This window comes from Ciconia boyciana, chromosome 9 (assembly GCF_034638445.1).
Source record: "Ciconia boyciana chromosome 9, ASM3463844v1, whole genome shotgun sequence".
In the NCBI taxonomy this organism is placed as follows: Eukaryota; Metazoa; Chordata; class Aves; order Ciconiiformes; family Ciconiidae; genus Ciconia; species Ciconia boyciana.
The window spans coordinates 5,428,558-5,451,863 of record NC_132942.1 but is presented as its reverse complement, the minus strand read 5'-3'; the positions used below and the strand labels follow the sequence as shown (position 1 = coordinate 5,451,863).

Below are 23,306 nucleotides of genomic sequence, written 5' to 3'. Positions count from 1 at the left end.
CACACTTGTAAAAACTAATTATCCGGCTTTCTTAGGCTTTATAGTTAAAATACAATACTCAGTAAATGGTTATATTCACCAACCCATATAAATAAAATCTAACATGGTAAAATGGGAACAGCTGAATGTGCAAGAGTCAAAGTAAAAATATGTAGATAGGTATTTTGCTAATTAGAGCAATCACCAGTTAACTGCATCTATGTTGTAATTGTCTCTTATAGGTGTGAGTTTTCCTCTTCATTTCCAGTTAAAGTTCATCACTTTCATACAGTCCAGACTGCTCAGCCAAACGCTGAAACTCTCCTTCTGGTGAGAAAGCTTGTTTCACATCCAGTCCTCTTCCATTAAGTGCCAAATACTTGCTAAAAGTTGGTCGAACCCGTAACTGCTTGGGGACTGGAACTGGCTTGTTTGCATGTGCTGGAAGAGAGAAAAAAGCCTCTTTCAGTGTCTTCCCAGACTGTGGAAAGACCCATGGTAGAGCAACCCAATTGCTTTTTATCTGCAACATAAAACAGAAACCCCTTAGGAAGAATTTAACAGGCAAGCCCATATCTCAGACACCAGAGATATATGGAAAGGACTATATTCACCTTCCTTCTTGGTATCAATCAAGTTGTAGCCTTTAAACAGTGCAGACAGCAGATGCATACAATATGCAAAGGACACATCACGTAGTGTCTTGGCACTAAACAAATAGGAGTTTTTCCTGAGATAGTTACTTTCTGCCTAGTTTCAGTATCTTGGGAAAGAAATCCTGCCAGCAGTCCAAGCTTTATTAGGTTAATGGCAGTGTTAGGTTTGCAGTTGGACTCGATGATCTTAAAGGTCTTTTCCAACCTAAATGATTCTATTATTTAATCCTGGGGGTCTGTTCTGAATACAAGTGCCAGTGGCAGTTTCAGTCATGACTGTGGCACGGTGACGTGGTACTTACTTGCAACCTCCAGCCTGGCATGGCATGTGGCCACACCTGCTCCGTTGACAGCAGATACAGTATACCAACCAGCATCTTTCTTGTTTGCATTATGAATCAGGAGGCAAATCCTTCCAGTATTGTCATGTAACAAGCTGAAAAATGAAGGTGTTTATGTGTAAGTGCTTGGAGTGGAAGGAGTGAAGACATTGAAATCAGAGAGTCGGTTTACATGCTGAGGAGCTGAGAAAGCCCTAGAACAATTCTTGCAGGGCACTCCAGGAGTTTATGTCTAAACTCTTTAGACATAAACACTGCATTTGTGTTATGAGCCACCAGTGATTCACATCATGGTACCATTCAGGTGGCATCAAGGCCCTTCTGTAGTCCCACAGCCTCAGAGCATGATGAATGCATTGCATGTTTCAGTCCTAAGGCCGTGCTTCTCCACAGGCCTGGTTACTGCTGCTAGAATTCAGAGTGGCATCTGGTCACAGTTTTCTCTCTGTGCCCTCAAAACAAGACTCTGAGCATCGTGCCTGTCCCGCACATGGGCCTGTTCACCATGGGTCATAAATGAGGGACAGATCTAGCTTTCCAGCTTGCTGCTTTTAGAAACCAGCCAATTCAAATTTGCCTTAACAAATACTGGTTATTGTTTCCTAACACACCAACGGCCAACTCATTAGTAGGATACCTTATTCGGTCTGTATTATATTGTACCATTTCGTTGTTTCTTTTCCAGTAAATCCGGGGTGTTGGGATAGCAGAGATCTGGCATTCGAGTCTGGCTGTATCTCCTTCAAAAACCTTTTTGCTTTGTGGCTTGAAGATGAAAGTTGGAGGTGTGTGATGTTCTTTTGCTAAATTAAAGAGGAAAGATAAGAAGGAGTTACTGTAAGTATTGAATGCTAATATCAGGCTTGTTTAAGATTTCAGAATGCTAAATTCAGCAGGGCACATGGTCCTTACTGCAAATCCTTAGCCTACAGGCAATTCCCATGAGCATAAGGGTTTAGTAGACACAATCCACTTTAGGAGGAGAGTCAATCAACATATATTATCAATTCTGGGAGATTAATAACTCTCAAATTCTGGACATCCCACTACATCTAAATATCCCACTAGAAGTGCTTTGAAGAAATATGGCATTCCAGATGTATTAAAATAGTCTTGGAAAAAGTAAGGTGTTTGTTATAGTTTGAGCCTGAATATCTGGAGATCTACCTCTGCTTCTTAATTGTTTTATGTCCCAAACACACAGAGGAAGGCATTAGATTACTGTCGTTTTCCAGGTGTGGCCAGGTAATTATAAGTGCTCTCAGTCTTACCAATTACTTCCACTTTTACTGCGAAAGATGATTCTCCTGCACGGTTGACAGCCACACATTCGTATGTCCCTGCATCAGATGATTTGACTGCTTCAAAAATAAATGAGTGGAATCCCTTTTCTGACACTATCATTTTATGGAACTGATCTTGATGAACCATCCTTCCATTCTGATACCACATCACATCTGGAGTCGGCAGCCCACTAACCTGTGAAGGAGAGGAAAGCAGTGAAGAGTTAAAGAGCTTTAAGATAATAAAAGCCCTTCAATGCTATAGGGAGTTTGATGCCAATAGATGATCAAATCATGATCCTACTGCAAAATTTTACAGTCTTGCCTAGTTTTGAATATTAATGTGCTGCTGCACAGACAGGAAGGCTCATGAGGTGCCGTCGAGAGATGAGCTGTAGCTACAAGACAGTGGATGCTGTTCCTGCAAACCCCTGTTGTTTCCATCCTATGAGGTAGTTTGGATTAGGCCAAAAGTACTCATTGTGGGTTCATGGAGGGGGGGAACTCAGCCATTTAATCCCACAGCTAGCACTGCCAGCAGTGCTGGCATCCATACTGTTTTGATAATGTATGTAAACAAACTGTCCTGTAGACATGCTCCAGGTTGTCCATGACATTCAGAAGTTAAGCAATTTGCAGCAAAATGGCTAAAGGTCATGCCAAAGTCTGGCAAGAGTCTACTTAAGAAAAATGGATTGGAAGTGATTAGGAAAAACCAAGCCAAACCACAACCTGCAAACAGCCTTTCCAGTAAAGTTGCATGTGCGGAAGACCTAGGTTCTTTCTTACCCTGGGGTTGGTACAATTGCCATGCAGCTTCAGGCCATTCTGGCGTTTTGTTTGTTTGTAATTAGGGCACTTCCTTGCCAGATTGTCTGCTCCAGCAAGGGCACAGTCACCTCAGAGAAGACTCATTACAGCCAGGCTTGTCCTAAACAGGTCTTGCTGGACATGCGTCCAGCATGTGTCCACTGAAGTCAGTGGAGTCCCAGTGCAAAGCACAAGGTCACCTCCCTAAATGCCTTCTTTCAGTAGGGGCTTAATATTCATTCTTCCCAATGAGGTCTAGAAGGTCTTCTGTGGTGGTCCATATTTACCACTGTTTAGCTTTAACCATATTCTTATGCAGCTAATTCCACTTACATTTTCCAAGGGAAAATGCTGAAACATTTACCCATCTCCTATTTCTTGTTTACATTGCCTGGAGAAACCCTGCACCATCTGCTGCTAGTGCTCTGGCTTGTTAAAGTGCAAAGACACTGTGGCTCAGAGACCTCTCTTCATGCCACACACCCCACAGAGCTAATCGGACTGAAAGTGAAAGGCTGGTATTACTTTGAAGTCGAGTCTGCAGAATCGCCCCTCCTCAATAATCACGTCTTCAGGCACTTGTGTAAAACGTGGCTGAAAAAACTTTTCCTGGATTGAGTCATGTCCACGTTCATCTCCTCTTGAGGATGGTCTGCTCCTAAAAAATGGACAGAAACAGTTAATTGTGTAAAAGTTATGATAGCACAAATGACATTGAAGCACCGATTGCAGCTAGAGTCCCTCAACATGTTTAGGAATCCAGCACTACAGTTCTGGTTTGGTTTTCAGCTGTAAGGCACAAGTTTTGATCGACCGCTTATCTTGCTTGAGTTGTTCAATTCAACACAGAAGCATAACATACAAAACCTTCATCTTTGCCTAATATCCAAAGGAATTTACAAGAGCAATGTAGGCTGTGTTTCATCATTTACATTGTCAGACCTTGCTTTGACTAGAGATATATCTTCTAGAATACGAAGCATATTTGCCCTATGTATGTGGAATCTTTAAACCTTTAGTGTTATGCTTAGAATCGACTGGATTAAGATCATAGGTATCATCAACCGTCCACAAATGGCAGCATTTTAGTTGAAAAGGAGTGAATGAATTTAGTAATTACTACTTTAGAAAAAGTGATAAGTAGTGAAGTAAAACTAACGCTGTCTAGAAACATTTGAAATAAGGTCTTGAAGAGTAGCACAGCACAAATTCATGCATTACCTTACATGTGTTGTAGGAACCTGCAGCCTGATGTTTTCTGCATTCTGGTGCTTGGAAAGAGGAAGAGGAGAGGTGAGTTAACTTAGGGAGAAAGTTTTACCTATAAACTGAACGAGAAGTTCAGTTAGTATTTAAGTTAGTGTACTGACTGCTGCTTAAAAACAAACTGAATACTTCAGAAGTCATTGGGACAAGAGGTAAAGAAATTTGCATCAGGAGCTAATACGCTCTGTTTTCACCTTGGGCTTCGCCATGACAGTAACAAGTACTATTAATAGAATGGGACAACTTCTCATTGCTCTGCACAGGTGGTAGGTGCAGCAGTTTTGTTTGGCACACAAGGCTTTTGGCCAGCCAATAACCTTTGTTAGAGGGGAGTAGTACTCCTGGCAGTATCTAAAATGAGAGCTAAGTACGGAGTGTCCTTCCCTATAGCAGGAATAGAAGTGGAATCGCTGGCAAGAGCACTGTATTGTGCCCACTTAAATATGGTACCAATAGCAATGAACACATGCTGAGCTGGAAAATATTTTTCTTTCTAGATCACAGCACCAACTAAGCTTGCTGACAGCTCCACAATCACATGAATAAATCTGCTAAAGTACCCAGGATTGATTCCTGCTAGGAACTTGGATGTTTGGAAAATACAAGCAGAGTTTATTACCAGTGCCTCATTTTAGCAATGGAGTCAGACAGAGGAAACACTGCATGGAAATTTCTGGGGTGTTTGCATTGAGCCATCACCATGCTTGGTTCTGTGCTCTGTAGCCCAGTCCTGTGGAACGTTTAAGCCTGGGTTTAAACTTCAAGCACAGAAGCAGTTCAGGGGGAGCATTGTATGAATAAGGGTTTTGCTGGACTGAGCTCAATGCTGAGTCCAAAGGCAATTGCTTGTATCTGCTCATTTACACAAGGTCTGTACAATTATTACTTGTCTTGTGAAATGATGCTGTAGTGATGAAGTTGCTGGTGATAATTCTAATGCTGTATTATATGGACTGACTGTGTGGCTAAGTTCCTGAGGAATGAGGAGGCTGAATGAATCAGTGACTACAATATCTAAAAATAATACTGAACAATGGGAATAAGATCTTCCAAACATAAGCCAAACTCTCTTTCCAATGCTCATTTTTATGCAGCATTTCACACACCCTGAAAAGTTGTCAGTCATTATGTTTTGACTGAATGTTTCCTTGTTCTCTGCAAAAGATGAGATTTCCCTTGCTCTCTGAAATCCATAATATTCCCTTCTTGCCTGCTGTTGTCAGGTGACTGTTGGGGAGAAATAGCTCAAATTCTATATTCCTCCCTTGCTGCGATCTTAAGTGTCTCTTTCATTGAAGATTTTTGCTAACTGCACTTTGGAAGGTGTATGCCAGCCTGCTGCCTCTTTGCGTGCATGCAGCAGGAGGGATGTTTTCTTTGGCTGCACAGGTACCCAGTGCCACATCACAGACACTTCCACTAACTTTGATCACAGAAGTGCCAAAGAGAGCTTTTAACTGGCCTGAATAACCAATGAATGATGCAAGTCTCCAATTAAAATGCTTTTGAAAATGCCAGTAGTAACAGATTCTTGTCTATCAACATGTGGGCTGCTAAAATAACTGCTTTGCCTTCTCTTCTTGATTGCAGACCCTTGGAAGGGCTAAAACCCAAGCGATCCCACCCCAAGGCCCTGACCTCTTCTAGTCAATGTCACTTATTCCAAATGGTGACAGGTGTAAATCTTGCTGTCCTGGCCAAGTCTGAACTCGGGCTGTTAGAGAGTGGGTACCTGTATCCCTCGCTGTGCTGCTCCCTGCCTATCACAGGCAGGGTGTAATATGCTGTGCAGCAGCTGTTGCAATTCCTCCCTGGAGAGGTCATTTCTACAGATCAGGCCCAGCAAGGGGATGGTGCTTAAATTCCCTGCCTCTGCCACCATCACCCCCAAAAACAACCCCCCAAATCCCTACTATACAGACCTCTGCCAGTGAGAGCTGTCCCCTTCCCTCTCCTGCACTGGTACCAAGAAAACCTCAACTCTCCACCCTATTCAGGTCACAGCACAGTCGCCAGGAAATCATTGTTCTAGAGACAGGTCCCGGTTTACCTGTGCGTTCTGCATGTTGTCTTCACTTTGTGCTTCCAACACAGATGCAGCATTTACTGGTCCGAGCAGCCTGCGAGCCATTCTTTCTTCATAAGTTAATCGCTGAAAGCAAAGCGGAGAGGAATTCTAGTCAGAAGTCCATTTACTATTTCAGATCAGCTTGTAAGAGCACATTAATATGCTACAAATTCAGGGTGTTGTCAATGAAAGCAGCGGCTGAATAGAAACACCACGTCTGTTCCAGAGGGTTTGCAATCCGTGATGCCTACTGAAGTCAGCCTCAATATATACAGCGCTGAAATGCATAAAAGATTAAACTGCCTGTTCATCAAAGCCTCTCTAATGCCATCTGTGGCCTTCCACTCCTCCTCTTTCTCTGCTGGGATTATTTATGGGTAGCTGATGGCATTATCTCAGAAGCCAGAGTAAGTCCCAGGGTACCTTTCTGTTAGCACTGGGAAAACTTCCCAAGTCATTCAGCTGTGGATTTACTTCAGGAGCTGGACGAATGATGGGTGCTAGCATCTCCTACTCCCAAAAAAGCAAGAGCCACACCAGAAGCAGATACAGCCAGAGAGGAGCACCAGTACCCCTGAAAGCACAAGGGAAGCTTATGCCAGCGCAACAGCCGCCTTATGAAATGTTGTGTGCTATCCTGAGAGGAGGCAAGAACGCGTTTCAGTCACGTAACGCTAAGTTCCTACAATATGGATGCAGCACACAGGGATAAATATGAGCAGAGCTAAATTCAAGTTCTGTCAGTTGGGTTACTTTAGAAGAGATTGAGTATGTTAGTCTCCAGAGCAGCAGAAGACCTGACACTTCGCTTCCCACAAAGTTTACCTTGGGTTTGGATTTTGTGAAGTGAGGACAAGCTCTGACTGAATTTCTACTGTGTACAGGACATGTACGTGGCTACTCCTGGGTAGATAAGGGTTTGGGGAGGCTTGCGGGACTTTTCTTTAGAAGAGAGCAAGACACACCTTTTGCAAAACCTGTGAGAGCTTAATATCCCTGAGGTTGTTACGGCCGTATCAAGTGTGGCTGAGATTGGCCAGCTGGTTCAGACGTTGTTGGAGGACAAGGGGAGGAGGACACAGAGTGGTGATTGCATAAGCCTTATTTTTAGCCTGGCTTCCTATGGGAAGAAAAGCTGGCTTGCAATGGCAAGCTTTCTTACAGCAGATAGAACATTCCTGTTAGGGACATATTAAGTCAGATTTGACATAATATCTTTTTTTTTCCTTCAATATTTAAAATCATATATATGACACCAACCTGTTCCCACTGATGGTAATGGAAAAACTCCTTTCTGCTTCAGGGGAAAGAAGATGGAAACTATAAACACTGAGCTTTTACCAGTCTGCTTCCAGGCAGCAGGAAGGTTCCCACTTTAGAGACCTGCTCGCTCTAGCTTGCTGTAACATGCTTCCCTACTGGTAAGCAAATTTTTCTCCCAGATTTGGATTTCTTCGTAAAAGGGATTGTATTTTGTCCCTTTGCAGAATAAATAAGTAGGTACTGAGACTAAGAGACCTTCTTATAGGAGACAGACTTTATGATAAAAGCTCATGTAATTTCTTTGATTTGTTGTTGCTCATATAAAAAGAGATCAAAGAGGTTTACCACATGCGGTGATGGTCTCTAGAATGAGCTTTCAAATACTGGTACTTCTCCAAGTTTCTAATGATTTGGGGTGGCTTATTAATCCCCGCATTGAAAGCCAAGGTGAAATTGTGTCTGGAGAACTGAGGCATTCTCCCTGGGTTTCTAGTTGTCTCTTGGATGTGATGTTCAGCAGGATCCCCAGCAGAGAGTTCAAGTTTGTGCCACGGCTCTGAACATGTACCTTTCTCTTGTGTGTATGTACCTTACTCCTGACCCTACCCTTATTAATTTGATTGCACAAATTCAAAGACAGCTTGAAAGGTGTGTGCTGGCCAAGAAGGTAGGAGAAGAAGGAAAGGTAATAGCAGCTCAAAGCCATCTTGCTGCATCAGATGGCTTTCAGAAGTCAACGCATCCCTTACTGAAGTCACAGGAGATGCAGACATTCAGTTGCCACAGCAGATGCCTACAGACAGGCTTACAGCAACCATCTGTCTTGCCACACATTCAGGACAGCTTTCATCATGCACTAACCATGTGCTGCTCCTCTACTGGGAAGGATCTTCTCAGGGCTGAGCTGAACCTGGCCCACCAGTACAGCTATTTGCATTCTAATAGCAAAAATAATGGTGAAGAGGGTGTTGGGAAACGAAGAGGTTAGATGTAAATCATTCAGAACCACACCTTTTACACCAGCCCTGAGCCATGATTAAAAATGGAGTCACTGTTGGAAGAGATGGTTTTTTACATTTCTAATGGAAAAATTCAGCCACCTCACACTGAAAAAGTATTCTGGGCATAAATGGCTCAAAGAACTCTTGCTGGGATCTGTTGAGGGTCTGAGTAAAGGTGTTTGGGCAGTGTTGCTCCTGCATTTCCTTCTGCTTTCAGCTCAGTTTGGAGGCTCCAGCCTCTTGGACACTAGAACTAGTCTCTGCATCCCTGCTTGCTCTACCGAGAGTTGGAGCAAACTGGTTCTTTAATCAGCAGATTTCCCTTACCTGGTTGCCATTCTGGAGAAGGTTGTCTTTGCATCGGAGTTTCTTTTCCAAGTCCTGAATGAGGGCCTCTTTTGTTCCTCGAATTTCTTGGTCTGATGTCTTCTGCATAGAGTTGATGCTAGCTTGTTTGTTATACATTGGTTGTGAGTAACTACTCATGCAGGAAGAGAAAACAAAGTTATTCCTGTAGGCCTGCTTGACCGTTTGCTATGACTTCATAGAGTACACGCAAAAATATGAACCTGCTGCCTAGAGACTGTGGTTCAGATGAACCCATAAAGCATTTAGGAGATAGATAGGCTAGATGACATAATTGAGTATTAAAAACTTAAGGGGAAGCATCATGGTCTAGCCAAGTCATTGAGCGTCCTCCCACAACACTCGCAGCAGTTTGCTGTGGGTCGCTATTCAGCATCCCTACATACTGCAGTGGCCCCTGCCTGACTCGGGTGTGTGCAGTGTTTTGAGGGAGCCACTAACTCCACTGAGCAATGTGAGTCTGTCCAGGAGCAAGTTCTCCCTCAAAAACTGCATTCCTCTACAATTTCAATTGTTAAAAAGGTCCTAGGTGCTGCAAATCCACAGCAAGGTCACAAACTAGTTGATTGGGTATGAACAAATAGCTTATTAGTTGTTCTCTTCTTCTTGGCCCCAGAAAGTTACTTCATATAGCATTTCTGTTCAGCTGTTCAATAGCCAAGCTTACCCCAAGCTAGGCTAGGTCTTTAGGAGCCCTTGCTGCAACCCCCCACATAGCTTGATCCTGTAATCCATAGTCAAGAGACACAATCAAGTCTTGGAGTTAGATAGTAGACTTGATTCTGAAAGGTGGTAGGAAAAGAAGAGCATCCCTCAAAACGGGTTGCGAAGGTCTATTAGAGGTCTCAGCGCTCTGTGCTGACAGGGTCTAACCCAGTTCGTTACATGCAGCAGGGCCTCATATGCTGCAGTTGTGTTCAGCAATTATTTCTATTCAAAATCCTCTTCCTCCTGTCGCTTGGGAATTTGTTCTGCTGATTAGAATAGGGTAGAAGGGTTATAATTCTGGTACATATTCCCAGCACTCCTTGGACTTAATAACTTGCCCAAGTTATAACTTAAAAACTTTAATAATTTGCCCAACAGATTAATATGTCTCACGTCCCCGTTTACCCATTTGTAGGGTGATTAGGAAAATAATTCCTCAACTCACAGGATGTTGCATTTAAGAGCAGCTTATATGAAAAGCATAGTGAGGCACCAAAGCCCTTTGCTATGAAAATAAACAAGCCCACACTACATATGCAAAACCCAGCGGTTACTCCAGATGCGTACCTAACCCCCACACACTCCTGCAGTACTTTTAAGAAACACTCCTGAGTGCCCCAGCTAGCCCACTCCGTCTTACCTTTCTGCTTCCCACAGTGCTGCAATTCAAAAAAGCCCCAGAAACATTCAGATCTCCTGAATACAAACTGACACTTAAACCTGAATTTATATCCAAGCCAGCAGGACTCCCCTGCCCCTGTCACATTTCTAATATCTTTGGTTGAGTGTTTGTTGCATATTCTACACTGACTTTCCCCAGGACCTCCAGCCAATATTGGCAGGAATACAGCTTGGTGAGAAGGCAAGACCCAGCTCCCTTTGAGATCTCACTGACCTTGGGAGATATTTGGATTGCAGCCCAAAGGCAAAATGATATAATACATATTCAGGAAAGAATTTGGTCTTTGGTCTGAAGGGGTGAAATTTTCAAGTGGCTGCCTTTCTGTTAGCACGTACGATTAATGAAAACTCTGTTGTCGGTGAGTGTAGAGTCCCATCGTGATGTGGAACCTGAAAATACTGCTGAGACTTACTAGGAATCTTAAAGTTGCTTATATGTGGGAAATACTACTGCCTTCCTCCCTGCCTCCATTCATGAACCATGTTTGTCGAGAGAAATTAATTTGAGATGGGTTCTGGATGTTCTGGATACCCTTAAACAAGCAATTTCCATCAAATCAAACTAAACTGTTCAGCCTACCCCAGGAAACCTGCACAGCAGCCAGTGACATGACTTCTCTGCAGTTTAATTCCTGGTGGATACCCATCTCTCCCACACAGACACCGAGGGCAAGCGCTCAGCCTCCTAACCCGATTCATGCAGAGTCCTGCCTCGAACATCAGAAGTCAATGGGAGTTGTACCATTGGCTTCAGCCGAGCTGGCATTTCACCGGACAGTTGGATTTGGGATGGTCAGCGCATGGGAGAGGCCAGGCCAGAGGAAAGCAAGGGGAGGTTAGAAGCCTGTATATACTTACTGAGGTTCCATAGGAGAAGGAGTTTGGCTGTTATAGTCGGGCTGCGAGGGTAGCACTGAGCAGAGGAATGCTGCAGGGGGTTGGTTAGGCATGGATATAAGCCGTTGCCCAGATGATGAGCTAGCAGGAGACTGCGCAGATGCAGGTGTGACGGGGTATATGGATTCCTTAGGGGCACTACAGGAAGGTGAGGAGAGCGTGATTGAAGAGCTCAGCGATGACGAGGAGGAGAATTTCTGCCCACTTGGGTTACGAGGCTGTATTAGGATGGAGGACTGTTTGATTTGTCTGCTTGGCTCGGTAGAGGCTGCAGGTCCCGGAGGCTGCTGTTGCCCTTGACACACATTCTTAGACTGGATAAAGTGTTTTGGACGTTCGTAGTTAAACATGGTTGGTTGGCACATAGAGGAAACGGATGGGAAATTAGGGACACTCATAGGAGAGGTTTCACGGCTGTCCTGGGTTTTTGTTGGTGATAATTGGCTTTGGATAGGTGGCTGGTAAAAAATGGGTGGTAGGCCACAAAAGCTTTCTTGGCTGGGCTCCTGGATAGAATGGAACCCTTGCCTTGTGGAATAGAGGCTTTCTTGGTGTGGATTTTCCCTTAAGGAAGACAATACAGATAAAATAAATTGTATATCACCATTTGAATCACAAAAATACTGTGTCGTGAGCAGTCATTAGCATTCCAAAGAGTATGACGTTCAGGCAACTAACAATTAAAGCTTGAACTTAAAATAAAGAGATTTAGGATTGATTAGAACTATTCCAGAACTGTATGAACATTTTGGATTACAATAACAAGTCATGCACTCTATCTGACTCAGGTGCAGTGCTCACCGCGGCTATCTTATCTGCGAGAGCCCAGTAAATTCTAAAAGAAATAGCAATTGGTTTATTGAGACGACCCACCACCCGGCTAAGTCTACAGATAACCGTAGATACTGCTGCTAAGCAACGTAATTTGCCACATATCATCTTAACTAAAGATCTCTGGATCCTGCAATTTTGTGCCCTGTCAAAATACTAAATGTACTATTACTTGGAGAATTGGCTATTTGTGCTGAGAAATTCCTTACACCGTAGGGAAGCGTGAAACAGGTTCCACTTTGTTTTAAGCCTAAACCGAAACCTTTGAAACCAAGTATCCTGATTTCTTCTGTAATGGTTTTTGAATTCAGAGCTTTTTATATCCAATTGAGACTGGAATGCCAAGGACTGTGCTTCTCCGTTTGAAGTGATTTCCTGAGATTCACTGTTAGGGCTAATAATTGCCCGAATGCCATAGCTGCAGGATGAAGTAGGGCAAGCCGAGCTGCTCAGAGGTCCTGCATTTATTTTGCAGGTCTTTGATATCTAAACGTGGGCTTTCCATCAACTCGTGAAAGAGGAAAGTTTAATTAGAGCAAACAGAGCAAGTTTGTTAAAACTGACAAACAACTTCAGCTCCAGGATAAATAAATAACCCCCCAAAATAAATGTGAAGCTACTAATAAAAAATGAGAATATAAATCCACACAGTTACATGTGCTGGAAAAAATTGTAATCTTGCCCCACTGAGCTCAGCTGTTTCGCTGCTATATATACACAGTATATTGTATTCCTCTCATCGGAGAGCCCGAAGAAGGGCTCTGCGAGGTCATAAATTCCCGCGGGGGGGAGATCAGCTGAAGACATCGCTGTAATTTTAAAGATTCAAAGCTTTCATTTCCTAAAGGTAATTATCAATATTAGTTGTAAATTAACTGTGCGTAAACAGAGGTTTTCTAGTAAAAATTCCCTAACTTTCCCCTTGTCATACTCTTGGAATTTGAAGCTGGCTCAAATTTTTGGAGCATGTCCACACTATGTTCTCATTCACTGGTGCAGAAAACTTGTTGAATCTTGTTTCTATACCATTTTTATATCACTGCCTGGGTGCAGATTCATTCATTTTACCTACAGGCTATGTACAGAAACCGGCATTTCCTTTGTTTTCCAGAACACTGCACTTAAACAAGATACCATGCACAGATTCACTTGTCACAGCAACAGGTAAGTTATGGTTTCCTCAAATCATTTCACCTTGATTTGGGTGGGAAAAAAACATCTAAAGAGACTTTTGATGTTACAAGATGACAACAATAAGTAATAATAGAGACGCTTTGCTTTCTAAAAAAACCATTCCTTTTTTTTTTTCCCTCCTTTGTTGCCTCCCACGTTACCTTTGACACCACCGCACCTTAAAGATACATTTTCATCTCAGCATTACCCAGCACACTGCAATTCCTCACGCCAGCTCCCTAACCAGCTTCGAAGTAAAAAGTGACGTGGAAAAAAAAACCACCAACAACCAAACGCAGCACCTTACCTACGGCCTAGGAGTTGTCACCTGGGCTGTAACCAGTATTTTGGGAAGGGACCGTCATTCGCTGGCCCGGACTGTCATAGTAGCCCTCTGCCTAGCGTTATAAGACCGGAGGCTTTAATGTGCTGCCAGCCGATGACACCGCAGGACCTGCCTGTCCTCCTGCCCGCACCGCTGTCAGAATAAGAGTCTCCGCCAGCCCCGGCCTCGCGGGGACGCTTCGGTAAAGGGCCGGGGCTTTGGGCAGGTGCCCCCGCTCAGCGAATCCCCCGCGGGGGCAGCGGGAGAGCCTGCCCGCGGGGCTGCCCGGCCCCGCCGCGGGGCCGGCCCTCGGGAGCAGCGCGCCCCGCCGGCAGCCGGGCCCGGGCCCTGCTGGCTGGGGGCGGCCGGGGCTCCGCTCCCGGGGCTCCAAGTTTCCCCAAGGCGCGGCCCCGGCCCCGGCCCGGCTGCGGCGGGCAGGCAGCTGCCGGCACCGGCTCCGGCTCTCCCCACCCGGCGATGAAGCGGCTGGGGCTCGGCGCCATCGCTCGCCTCCCCGGCTCCCGGGTGCTGTCTTCAGGGACTGTCTTCAGGGACTGAAGACAGGGACTGTCTTCAGCAGGAGAGGGCGAAGAATTGCAAAAGTCGACAGCTATTGAAAAGCAGGTGTTTTTTTCCCCATAACAGCGAGGAAGGGCTGCTGCAATATGCTTAAACATCCCTAAATCCCACTTCGTTATCTCAATGAAATTCCTGCTTAAACATCCCTAAATCCCACTTCGTTATCTCAATGAAATTCCTTTTAAAAATTCATTTACTAATTGGCTGTAGCTAATTGCCTCTGTAGTGATAAGTACACTTGAAGGCTGTGTGACTTAAAGGCAACAGATACTTGAAAGCCAGACATACGTGTTGTCTAAATAGCCACCCGACCGAGCCTTCCGTCGGTGCCCGGGCATTGCTCATGGACGCGCCTGGAGTCATCAACTGAATAACACAAAATACACTCGATGGTAAAATATTATTTGATGATATTTTGCTGTTTGCCTGTATTATTACAGATATTTACTTGGCTTAAAAGATGCTTGCACCAGAAGAGCAGCAGATCCTGCTGGCGGATGAGGTGATTTGTATCCCTTTAATCGAAGGCTTCAATGCTTAATTACATCTTAAATTAACATTATAGCGTTTTAAGTATCTTAATTATACTTTGGCAACTCTTGCCTAACATACACGCTGCTGTTTAAAAACCCCAGCCCCGTTAGTACCGCAGCTCGGCTGCCTGTGCTCCTTCAGCTGCCTCTTCTCTCCCTTGTTGTACCGGTGAGTCTTTCAGCACAGCGATCTTCAAGAGTTAATCCACATTTAGTGTTTGTATTTAAACATCAGCCCCCCCCTCGTTTGGGGACTAAATCTACATAGCAGGTGTTAATTGAGTGCTAATTTATTTAAATTTCTTGTGATGAAAGTGATTAAGGGAGGAAGTGTATCTCTGGTTGTTGGAGAGGTTATTTGCTTTTTAAGTTAAAAAAAAATATCTGTAGTTTGCACAGAGAGAGTTGAGTACTTAAAAAAAGGTAACTGTAGCATGATCATTTGCCTGTAGGAAGCTGTGAGCTTGTTCGAGGGCAGACTCTGTGCTCAGGCAGGCTCCTTGCCTTCCCATCGACTTCAATGAGGGTGCAGTAGGCTTGTCTCAGAACTGAAGTTGGCCTGCAAGGCATCAATGTAAGGGCAGCTTTATGCACTTAAAAGGCTGGGCACAGCTAAGGATGACTTGTGTGAAAAAGAAGGAACAGAAAAATGTGAGATCCAGAAGGCAGGAAAAAAATTGAAAGAACTAGAAGCTGAACTGGTAAAGGCATAAATCTCATAGCCTGTGCTAGGGTAACTTAACAGTACTCTGACCAGCACTGTGAGGTGTTAAAGACCAGCTTTTCTGTACTGCTTCAGTTTACTTTCTATGAATGGTGACACGTTGTGTCTGATCGGCTTCACAGAATCACAGAATCGTATAGGTTGGAAAAGACCTTTAAGATCATCGAGTCCAACCATTCTCCTAGTTGCTTGAGTCCTGTAGCAACAAAAGGCTAGGAAAAAAGTTAAGAATCTTTTGCTTATTTATTAAGGAATCTTAAAAGCTACCTAAAAGACCTGGCAGTATACTTAGTGCCTGAAGCCTCTTCTTTTGCTGGGATTAAGTTCCTTTAATAAAGTTAATAATCAGTGCAGATTTTGTTTTGCCTCTTTAAGGCTGTTGAGAAGGACACTGTGAGCTGCAGATATAAAGGGCTCAGAAAAGAGTAGCTGGTAGTGACAGTCTTCTAGAATTGCATTTTCTAGCTTTTGTAGAGTGGTTGTTGCTAAGCAATAATTTGGAGAAGTACGAGTACAAGGACTTCATTCATTTTATAGTTATTCCCAGTAATAGCTTTGTTCTGTCATCACTGTCTTTGTCGGTATTTCTTTTTGTCTTTGGTAATACAGTTGCAACCACATACGCTACATGAGAGAGTTATATGGCTAAATCTGAATAACAAGACAGTTATTGTACAGCTAGTCGTTAGAGATGATTGCTTAATTTGAGGTAACAGCAACATTTACAATGTTGAGTCCCATTCATAAGGATGTTTCAAAGCACATGGCAATAAGACTGTGGGCTTTAAAGATATTTAAATGCTCACAGATGAGTATATCTAGAAATTTTAACAGTTTTCTCTCTGTATCTTGAGATGTGTAAACGCCTTCCAAAATCTGGCTCAGCATTGCTGTCAATCAAAAGCACTCTGCAGCTCTATACACTAGTTAATAGCTTTTAAAAATTGGGGTTATGTAAAACATTACATAGCTGATTTTGGTGGTATGTTATATCCCTTCATACAGGACATCAGGTACTGCATTTCAAACTAATCAGAACTTTAAGAATAAAACCGCAACCACAGCTCACTGGTACTGCTGCAAGCAATAAACTTTACAAGTAGTCATCCTAAGCAGCATGTATCATCTAAAAGACCTTCCCCACAGGTTGCTTGTTAGAAATGCCAAACTACAGGCTTCCTGCTGCCTTTGAGAAACCTGGAGAGAGGTTGGAAAACTGGTCCTGTTCTAAAAGGACAGCTAGCAAATATCTCCTACTGCCCCCATTCCTTCCAAGAGGTAATTATGCCAGAGATTTCATAAAAGGCTTTCATTTTTGCTCAGAAGACAATTAACAGTCTGCCCTTGTTTAAAACAATCCTCAGGTAAAGACTACAAGCAATGCAGTGTTGGTCTGTGTTAGATACTCCCAAGCAAACTCAGCCTTATCTCTAGGTGTTTGGACCTGGGGTAGTTAAGCATGAGTTTACTTGAACACGGTCCTGCCTTCACATGCTTGGCTTGTGATGTTTGGAGACAGCGACAGCACACGCACAGCTTCATCGCAGGTAAGCCCTCGGCAGCTTTGCAGTGTTGCTGTCTCCTAAAGTGCATGCAAGTTAGCTTCAGTCAGGGTTTTGATTCTGCAGTGGGGTCTGCTTAGGGCCCCAGCCAATTTCCCTGGAGGAAGCCTAGATTTCATGGAGGGGCTTTGAGCTAAACTGAGAGCCTCCTCTTAGCGGTCTGCAGGTTATTGAAGCAAACCCATTTTAACTCGGTGATCTAGTAAAAAAATTCTGGCGCACGGAGAGATCTATACTGAAATATGATCTCTCCTGTAGTGAATTTGGAGGAGGATGTTCAGAATTGTTAAAATAACCGGTTTAGTTAAAGTGGCTGAGTACATCCAAAAATAATCTATAACACAGAGAGTGCTTTCTGTCACGGACAGCCATTTACACACGATGTAACAGTATCGCTGCAATGCAACGCTGGCATTCGGCTGAGAGAGGAGGCACACGTCTGTCTCGTAGCTCTCCCCTTCACAAACAGGACTGAGGAAACTCCTCTGTAGTGCTGGGCTTGAACCTTTTAAATGTCACCATCTGAGGTCTTCGTTATGCCTATAAACACCCAAGAAACACTACAAAAATCTGGGATGGAATTGCTAAGATGTGCATTCTAACTTGTTTTGTTTCTCTGGAACAATTAAACAGAATAACTAATAATGCAATAAGTACAAAGCTACTTGAGAGCTGCATTTGGGGCAAAAATTGGATCAAGTCTTGTTTTAAGAGGGAACACACTGTTCTTGGGGGAAAATCTCCACCTCCTGGGCAAGGAGTGTCCCTACCGTGGTGTGGGACAGTTTTCATTCTATCCAGTGGGTCACTGGTTCAGTACTTTTCCTCCACAGAGTGCTTTGCAGGTACAATCTGCATCATGCTTACAGGATCTTGAGTTCTATTGCTGTCTTACAGAATGGGAAACAGAAACATGAAGTGATGCCACTTGGCCAAGGTTACAGAGGAAGGTGGTGGCAACAGAATTGTACCTTGAAATTTCCCAGGTACTATGATCTTTGCCTCATGCTCTGCTGTGGAGCCAAAGGTCTTCTAGAGGCTAATTATTTGGGGTGATGCTTTTAAAGTTACTCATAGATAGCCACTTCTGAAAATGCCATTAGGCACTTAGGTGAGCCTTTAGATAGTTACATACTTTGTCAAACTGAGCCTGGTGTTACACGTTCCCATTGTCATTTAGGCAAACAGCTCAGGTTAATGCATGTGCACGTTTCCCTGTTAGGATATGGGGCATGGGAGCTTTGCAGTTGTATTACCAGGGTCTCTAGAAAGTTCATCCTCTAAGTATTGTGTAAAACTAACCCAGGGATGTGATTTTTCTCTTTGTCTTACCGCAGAGGTGAAGCCTGAGGCGAATTCTCATAAGCTCCGTGAAAATCTTCAGCTTCGCTCTTGGAGTTCATCTGGCCAAAGTTTGTGGCTTCTGCTCGACTGCCCAGCCCTGGGGTCTCTGTGCTGTAGGATGGCAGGCCAGCCGCATCTCGGTCCTTGGCTCCTGTTTGGCTGTTCCTAGGGAAGGTGGGTTTCTTCATGGTGACTTGCACAGCTGGCCTGTGGGCAGCACCCGCAAAGCTTTCCAGCTCTTTTGCTCCTGGAAGTGGAATTGTCCACAAGTCAGGCAGAAAGCAGTGGTGGTTCACCAGTACAGCATGCTGTGGTAACAGGAAGGGAAACTGGTATGTCTGTGCAGGTGGATGAGAGTTCAACCCACCTGGGGTCTGCAGAGACCAAAACCTGCACAGCTGCATTAGCCAAACCTGACATCTCACCAGGGCTGGTGAGCTTTGGTTTACATGCAAGGTGTTGTTCTGTTTGGAGATGGCTTTCAGCACAAGCCAGACAAGTCATGTGTTACAATAAACACATTTATAGATACAGCCAGTGTGTTGGGCTAAGCTGGGATCCCTGAAGGGATGAAGCTCAGGGATGCGACTCCTCTGTGAGAGAAAACAACATCTCCACCTTGTCATCCTTGACCCAGGAGGAAGATGGGCCAAAAGCAGAAATACAGAACAACTTGCATCCAGCTTTGAGAAGTACCCAAGCAGACTGCATTTTTGGGGGATTTCTCTTCTCTTGAGCCTGCAGAAGTGTTTGGGTCTGGCTTCTGCTTGGCAAATATCTGTGACGCTGCCTGATGCTGAGCAGCAGCAAATTCTCTTGTGCTTAGTTGCTCAGAGATCCATGTGCTTACCTGGGGAAACAGAGAGACGTGCACTGGATGCCGCAGATCCAAATTCATTTTCAGCAACACATTTAAATATGCCAGAGTCTTCTGGAAAAGCTTCTGTAATAACCAGGGTGCAGACTTCCTCTGAAATGACAAATTCAGGCATGCTGTTGTACCATACAAACCAAATGTTAACTTGTAGGAATTGGTCCTTGCAGAAGGACTGCTACTTAGTGATGGGGCTTGGCATCAATAAAGTGCAAAAAAGTGATGTAAACGGCATGGGAAGTCCAGGGGTTCAGAAGGAGCAAAGGTGAAGGAAGGGTCTTTCTTCCTGTGACTTTAAAGAAACAAGGCACAAATCTTTTGCTAAATTCTGTCTTCTCTTGCACAGGTTTAAACCCCAGAAAAGATCACAGGTCAGAATGGTTGATATGTTTTCCCTTAACATACAGGGTACTCTTCTTTGACTGAATGTAAAAGGGACGGTACCTTTTTCATTGTGTTGTGAAATAAACTGGGGCCTTTCAGGTGCTTGTGTCAAAACCAAGAACTTGAAAGCTCTTAGCCTGACACTGAATGCTATCTTCTGGCTCCCCTTTGAACATTGTTGTTTTATCTTGGATGAGATGGGAAAAACTAAGCTTGGGTAATTAACCAATAAGATGCCTAACGAAAAATGCGCAGTGTACTTACCAGGAACAGCTGACGAACAAGCCTCTGCTCAAAATAAGAAAGAAAAAAATTAAATGGTCATAATGCCAGAATGGAAGAAAGACCTTCAGCCCTCCCCTCCTTTCCCACCTCAGCTGTCACCCCAGTTACAAAAGGGACCATCTCCCTTCCTGTCCATCAAGAGAAATACCATCCAGATAGGGGAAGCTCAGGTTTGGCTGGAACCTGATGGTACAAACACCTCGCCACTAAGGTGATACAGAAAGAACTCCACTGACTTTGGAATTAGTTACTGTGAATTTGGTCCACTGGAGCGATGACCTCGTGACTGGGAGTATGATAAATTGTTTAAAATGTGCTCGTATTGCAATTTTTTTTCCTGAGTTCATCAGTAGTTATAATATGCGGTGACAATGCCTCCATGGCTCCGTAGGACTTTCATTAATAACTAACAGCATGGCAGTCTCCTCCCGTTGTGCCTGATCTGCTCATGCGTTGCCAGAGGAAGCGCAGGCTCTGTACAGCAATCTGTCACCTCAGGTCATTTGATACTTGTAAACGTAACTCTGCCTCTATGGCCATGTACGATCTCCTAATGTGTACAGCAGTTCTTGTTCCTGTCTTATCACTGCCCCAATAAAATGACTGTACATCAAACAGACGTAGTAATACCTACTTTTTCGTAGTATTCGGAAATCGGCAGAATCTATTATCTGATCATATTCTCTGTACCAGTGAACCTGTAAGGTGGGTGTAGCACAAATGCGACATTCAAATACCACTAATTGACCCTTTGTAGCTTTTATGTTTTGTAGACCCTGGAGGAGAAAAAATTGGTGTTAAATGGCTGACATAAGTATTTCCCCATTGCAGCAATTATTGCGGAATGATACACCCTTCAGTGAAGAAGGTGATCTCATGCCCATATTTTTATTTTGCTTACAATAGTTTATTAAATTCTAAATGCATTTGCAGTGTGTTGTGAGTGGAGGTTTTTTCACCTGTAGAGCCGTGCTCATTAAAAGGCTTTAGCCTGCTTATGCATTTAAATAAAGATACAAATGCAGGAAAAACATCTATTCCAGTGGATACAACATAATAAGCCTCCTTTGTAGGAAATAAATGAGATGAATTCATGTAAGTGGTTCTGTCTGTCTGGATCGTTTACCAATTAAGATGTTAGTTTGATAGCATCACTAATGAAGCATGCTGGCTTTTTTGAATTGTAAATGAACCGATGTTCCAGCCTCGAAATACCTTCTGATGGAGCAAGAAAACTCAAAATCTAATGCTAGTAGTTACAGAACAAGCTATGTGGTTCAGACGACCTGTGCTCTTTACCTTTGTAAACACAGGTGTGCTTCTGTAGGCAGACCCGGTCAGGCTCGCCGAGGGATTCTGCATCTATATAGCAAAGAAAAGGGATTTTTATAGCTTGAATTTCTCATATGCTGAAACCCGGCTGTGTTGCTGGCACTTTACTTTGAAACGGAAGAAGATGTCAGAGTGTTTTATCTGTTGTTCATGCGCCAGCCTAATAAATACCCTGTGGAAGAGTCTCCATTCAAGTGTGGCAAGAGGAAAAGCCTCCCTGGGCTGTGAACACCAAGTTAGTGGAAAAAGGAGCTCTTAACTGTTAAGTGTTGCTGGTCTTATAGCTATAAGCCAATTAATTGCCCACATCTTGTAGTCTCTATGTAAAGATCAGTGTTGCTTGCCAGTAGTTGTCCCCTTCTACAGAGATCCCTACCTGGTTTAGGTGATCCCAGGTCTAGCTCTTCTTGTGTGGTGTGGTGTGGTGTGGTGTATGTGCTAACTACAATAAGGCTGAATGTAGAGAAATGAGCAGGAACTTTGGTATTCTGTCCTGACATCCTCCTTTAAAGCTCAGCTGACGCAGAGGTTACAATAAGGTCTCTGCTTAAGCAAGAAAGGCAGTTTTAAGATGATCAAATATTTGCAGTGCAAGATATGTCCTTGTTCCATGGTGGAGTGTTGATGTGCACTCATATCCATCTCAATTAGCTTTTGAACCACGTGTCTTGCATATAAATGTGCAACTGAAGTGCTTGGGTTTGTTTTACTGTGGCACTGGTCTGTTTTGTAATCTGTCTTTTCTTTCTCTGAAATAACTCAAGTTACCAGCTCTTTCCCTCCCAGCCTGAGTTAAGATGTGAGTCTGTCTCTAGATACTCTGAGTTCCCCAGCTCTTGACCAACTATGTGCTCTAAATCAACTATCTGTTCTGAAGGGAATCTTTGAAGTAGGCTGACAAATGGCTAAGCTGCGTGGCAGCCCCTCGAGCATTTCCAGCCCTGTCACCTGCTCCATCAGTTCTCTTAGCAATTCTGGCTAGGAAATATTCCAAACCAGAAAGCCCTTTGCCAGAGCTTAGGGTCCAGATCTTGATATTCATGATGACCCTTGCCTCTTAGTCACTTGACGAAGATGTGCTTGAGCCGATCCTTGCAAAATGTTTCTAAAATTCTATAAATAATAATTTTAAAAATGTGAAACCTACTCTTTGAGGGTCAATAGGTAATGGCTGAATTAAAGTGGTGTAACTCTGGTGGACTGAAATGCTGCTGGAGCCTTCATTGGCTGAGGAGCCAATGGCCAGCAAAACACTGGTGGCTTTCCACTTTTTCCTAGTGTGGGGGGAAAAATAAACAGGACAGGATGGAGACAGAGACTTTAGGAGGTGGAATATACTTGACTGAACAGTGTTTGCACTTACTGTGACATTCCTCTGGCCCTGCCAGGATGCTGAGACTTGCAAGGAGGCTTAGCCTTCAGATTTACCCTATGGACCTGGAGAGACAAACATAAATCAGTGTGTTTAGAACAATCTCCTTTTCCTCACAACACAGTGATGGCTGTTTTGTGAACTGAGCATATGCTGGTTGGAGAGCAAGTGGTATGTGCCAGAGAAAATAGAAGCATCCTTAGTATTTGAGAGGAGGCTTGGGTCACCGCCAGAGCATGGAGGCATTTAACCAAGGTTATTGAAACGGACCTTTGTAAAAGACCCAAGTCACCCGTGAAACCTGGCTCCATGGTGGAGTTAGGGTTTGTCTGCATTTGGACAGAAGAGTCTAAAGAAAACCCTTGTTACTTTAGCTGAAGTGAAAATGGTACCCCATAAACCAGCTACCGGATCCTTCTCACATAGGGACTGTAGCATACTGGATTGACGCAAAAAATTAGTTACTGGTAGCTCATTAATGAAGGGCTTGCAGGTTTCATCTTTGGTTCCCTTTTACTATGGCAAGAGAGGTTTTTCGTGGTGGAATACTGCAGGCTAACAGCCTCATGTTGCTGTTTCTCATGTGCACCATTGCATCAGTAAAAATGCTGGTCTCAGTAAATAACTTGCAGCAGCAGCAGTGCTGTTGTCATACGCTCTGCTTCTGGA

At 43.8% G+C, this 23,306-nt stretch overlaps 1 protein-coding gene across 1 annotated transcript; it reads right to left on the bottom strand.

Annotated features, from left to right (window-relative positions):
* Positions 1 to 67: 67 nt before the first annotated feature.
* MYOT (myotilin) lies at positions 68 to 21,295 on the bottom strand. Its single transcript, XM_072872409.1, has 14 exons — positions 21,233 to 21,295; positions 20,568 to 20,709; positions 19,913 to 19,936; positions 19,241 to 19,360; positions 18,379 to 18,637; positions 11,281 to 11,883; positions 8,995 to 9,145; positions 6,386 to 6,487; positions 4,291 to 4,340; positions 3,595 to 3,727; positions 2,248 to 2,455; positions 1,614 to 1,779; positions 938 to 1,071; positions 68 to 420 (listed from the first exon to the last, which is right to left on the bottom strand). Exons 1-14 carry the CDS (start codon positions 21,293 to 21,295, stop codon positions 248 to 250), a joined length of 2,328 nt encoding a protein of 775 aa, XP_072728510.1. The 3' UTR covers positions 68 to 247.
* Positions 21,296 to 23,306: the final 2,011 nt, after the last annotated feature.